The 4,531-nt window shown below is 37.9% G+C and overlaps 1 protein-coding gene across 1 annotated transcript; it reads right to left on the bottom strand.

Moving 5' to 3' along the window:
- Window positions 1–1,189: 1,189 nt before the first annotated feature.
- Window positions 1,190–4,009, bottom strand: POLR2M (polymerase (RNA) II (DNA directed) polypeptide M; the record flags this gene model as incomplete). The annotated part of the gene is made up of 3 exons (XM_009703529.1): window positions 1,190–1,480; window positions 2,418–2,640; window positions 3,314–4,009. Coding segments are annotated over 3 exons (1,057 nt in total), but the record flags the coding sequence as incomplete, so codon positions are not given.
- Between the last annotated feature and the right edge of the window lie 522 nt (window positions 4,010–4,531).

The following is a 4,531-nucleotide window of genomic DNA, read 5'->3' on the forward strand; positions in this document are numbered from 1 at the left end:
TGCCACAGGGACTGCCTGGGAGAGCTTGTGGAACATTTGGGAGAGAGTAATTGCCTGCTAGTAAAGTGCCGTATGCAACTCAAGAAGTGGCAGAGACTTTCACCACCCAATTCTAGATGCTATCGTGCAGCCTTTTGAGTAACTCGCACCTGGAGCACTCTTGGTTTCCACAGACACCATTCCTGCAGGAATACGTACGCATCCAAGGACAGCCTTGCATACACAGCTGCCCTGCACACACTGCTGCTGCAGCATCATGGAAAAGAGGTATTGCCAGGCTATACAAGGAATCTCTGAGGTTTGTTTTTTTTAGAACTGAACTCACACTACGCTTGGAATATCCTAGTTAACAATGGAATATCATTGTGAAATATTCTCAGGTGTTGCTTATCTTTCAATACGCATATTAAAGGGCAGAATATGTTATTGTAAGGAAGAATTTTTTTTTTATCTTCAAAGAACAGCTAAAACTTCACAATACACAGAACATTTTCTCCAAGAAAACCAGAGGGTGGATCTCTTAATTTACAGTATCAGACTATGAAAAAATAGTATTCCAAAGTATGAAAGCAGTGTACAAAAATATGGAAAAACACCAAGACATTTAATAAAAATATTGAAGTCTTCAGATTAACTTGAGCTCTTGATGTGCTTTGCAGTAATAACCACAAATGAAACAGCAGAGTCCCTTAAAGCCCAAACAGAATTTGAGTTGCAAAATAACTTTAAATTCTTACCTATTTACAACATAAGGGCAGAAAGTGTTATTTTAAGGTGCGGGCACAGAAACAAGTTCTCATGTGTTAGGCAGCTAACTTACAGCCTATCACGTATTTATTGTAGCTGTCCAGGCACATATTTTCACCATATGGTAAACGCAAGGTAATCTTAAATAGATAAAAGTGTCTCACATTTATACAAGACAAGAGCTTTCATACGTGCAAGCAGTTCACAGGCACCTTAGCTTACTTTATGGACGTGCGTGCCAATCGCCTTTGCAATCACATTTCCGTGCAGAAGAAACCTTCTCTTGTAGATGACTCATCATAGCCTGCAAAAGTGTATTAAAGAGCTCACTTTGCTGTAGCTAAAAACTATGGGTTATTCCACAAGGATTAACTGCCCCAAGTGTTCAAAAAAAGTCCCCAAATAACACTGGGGTTACCACTTAATAAAATGTATATTTATGAGGTTTATATTGAACCCTTCCTCTAGCTGTAATGTTAAAATTTTAGGAAATACGCTGACTAAATCACGCATTCTCAATATCCAGGTTTGGGTTGTAAGAAGTACTGCACAAAGCTCAGTTATATGGCTCATCCTCAGACATCCCTTTTTTAATTCAGTCCTCTGCTGAAAAATAATCTTCATCTCTCACTTCTCTGTATTGCATTGAGGCCTCCCCCTCTGGTTCAAACCTGAGCATTTTTATATTCAATCTCTCTGCAAGCTTCTGTGCTGCAAGCTTGGCTTGCATTTCCTACATAAAGAAAAAAAAAGAAAGAAAAAGGACACAAGTTAGAAAAAGTGTTCATTTGTCATTTTTATCCTGGTCATGAAAAAACTAATATACTAAAGTATAAACTGGACATAGTAATGTTAGTAATTCCAGCGTGGGCTTAGTTAAAAGTTTTAGTAACCAGCAAATAAATTTCAGGTTTCTTTTCACACTTACATATATAACTGTGCTATTAATATTTGAAGATCTTTCTACAGGAGTTGAAATTCTCCATGTGGCAGTCCCCACCTGTCATACACTAATGTCAGTTTTAACAGAACAAAATCAGCTCACACAAGAGAGCAGCTGTGCACAGTAACCATGTAGCAATAGCAATAGCAATGCTTGTCATTCAGCAACCTCAGCAAAAAATCTGTCTCCATTTTCCAAATAAATTACCTTCCTTAAAGTGTCAAGATGACTAACTTAAACATCAGCTTGGCACTACTTGGAAAGCCAAAAATCAAAATCCATTACGACAGAATTTGAAGAACCTCTGAACTCAGATTCTTCAGGCAGAGCATAAATAAAGGCAAATGCAGATACTTGCATATTTCAAGAATAAGAAATACTGCTAGCCTTCATGTATGCAAAGGCAAAAAATTAAAGACTAATAGGCAAGGTGTACATTTGAATTTCTAGTCAGAGGTAAAGCGAGTGCGATGAGGTTAGCATAACAACACATGAAGAATAACACTAGATTTTGTTTAATGCAAGAATAACAGTTTCAGAGGGATTACTACCTTATGTAATTTTATCATTAAAAGAATCAAATACAAGAAAAAGTGCCTTTCCTCAAAGTCTGCCCATCTCAATTTCATCATCAAATTCATCAGTATGAAGAGATCCCTTTATGCTTTCTTTTTTTGGGAATGATCCCAATTATAATTACTTTTCAGACCAAATCATAAATTTGTACCTCATAAGCTTCTTTTTGCTGTATCTGAATTGCTATGGATTCCTCTATGGATAATAGCTTAGCAGGGGAATGGTGAAGCGGTGGCAGCCGAGCTGCTGTGATGTCATTCAAATGTTTCTTATCTCTAAGTCGTCTTTCTTCAGTAGTAATTGGAGACCCAGATCCTCCAGGTGACTGACTGGATGGGGAACCACACGATGATCCACTTTGCTCTCCTGATAATCTGGAAGAGATGAAGCATAAAAGTTGTGATCCAAATTTGCAGGACAAGGTTGAACAACTTCAGTTCCAAAACTTGTTATTTTCAATATGTAAGAGTTTAAAAAAAATCTGAAGTGTTATGACACCATAAACAAATAAAAAATAAGCAGCGCTCTGAAAATCTAAAAGGATTTCTCTGCAGACATAATATCACAAGTTACTTCTGACAGTGAACAAAAATGGTATGCCAATTAAGTAGCAAGCATGAAATAGCAATGCTTTGGCAGTCACGCTAAGTATAAACTGTTACTGCTACCAGTACAGAAAATGTGAACTATAGTTTCTCCAGAGGTGCAGGAAAAGCAAAAACCTACCTGCTATTAAAGTTCTACAAGTTCTAGAATTTATCCACAAGAAAGTTTTGCCAATTGTTTAACAGTTTTGTAGCTTAAGCTATGAAACCCTATGAAGATTCATGACGATTGTTTCAAATGGGTAGAATTAGACCTCTCCTCAATATTCAGATTCTGTGGCACTTAATGCTAAAGAGCCAACATATTAACCTTGCATGTCATATGACTTTAAATCTCTTTAACCAGCACAAGAAAATAAACCCACTATGCTTGTTCTGTACCATTTCCAATTGTATACAAGTCAATTATTCCACAAAAGTTTTGCTATTCCACAATACTTACACATTTGTTTTAAATTTGCTTTTTTTTATCACTGGGTTCTTGGCTCTAGATTCTAGAACTTCAATATAATGTGGTGTCTTGGGGTGCAGGCTTCCAAAGATATTGCCCTTATGTTTAGCCACATTCTGCTCTTTTTCCAATACTTTTTCACTGTTATCCCCATCCACAATTGTAACTTTTTGAAAGGCATCAACCAACGCATCTTTATTGTTGTCCAAAGCACCTGTACTTTCCGTACCATCCTCAATACTGTTCTGAGATACCTGCTGATCATTCTTCAGAAGACTGCTCGTGGCTGACTTGGAGACGACTTCACAAAAAAGATTTGGATCTTTTGTAACTGTCTTTATTTTATCATTTTTCCTCTGAGTCCTTTGATTTTCCAGAGCTGTATTTGTGGCACCTTGCTCAATACATTCTGCCTCCTGCCTTTGGGAAGAAATCTCAGAAACTTCTTTAATATTACAGTTTTCATTAAAGACTGAGGAATCTTCAAGGTTTAGTTTGTCCTGATTTAGGATAACTTGCTGTTTGCTTGTATCAATCTCCTCCTGTTTCACCTGAAACTCCAACCTGACAGCAGATAACAGCTCAGCCGTCCTTGCTAATTCTTCCTCTTGTAAAATGGCAAGCGTCAGTTTTTCAGCAAAATCAGAGATCTTCTTACCCTTATCTGGAAGCCTAGCAATGAATTTCCTATGACAAAAAGAAAAAAAATTTAACAAGGTCTAAACAATCCTATTTCAATTTGAGACACAGGACTGTTTTATTAGAATAGTTAATGTGACAGGTTTCTCATTCTAACATTAAGTTTCTTATTTACATACTAGATTTCCAGAAAGTAGTAAGATGCAAAGCACTTGCATCCTCAGACGTATACCGTGATAAAGCAACTATTACATTTTGTCTGCCAAAAAATGTAACTGCTGCTCTGAAAATTGCAGCGTGCAAATACTGCTTAATATTTTCATCAGCAGAGTACACAGATTTTTCTGTCCATATTCCCAGAAATAACCATACAGTCGTTACTGTGAATGCCCCCAGGCTGTAAAACCACACAGACAAGTGTAATTTGAAGAATATCCCCCGGCTGTGATCTTAACCACCCGTACAGGAAGGTGCTGCACGGCTCCGCAGCCTCACGCAGCGACGGAGAAGCTACAGAAAGGGCGGGCGGGGGGACAGGGCCCAAGGGAAGCGCTGAGGGGCGGCAGCCCC

The sequence above is a fragment of the Cariama cristata genome, unplaced genomic scaffold (assembly GCF_000690535.1).
Source record: "Cariama cristata isolate BGI_N322 unplaced genomic scaffold, ASM69053v1 scaffold20377, whole genome shotgun sequence".
Lineage (NCBI taxonomy): Eukaryota > Metazoa > Chordata > Aves > Cariamiformes > Cariamidae > Cariama > Cariama cristata.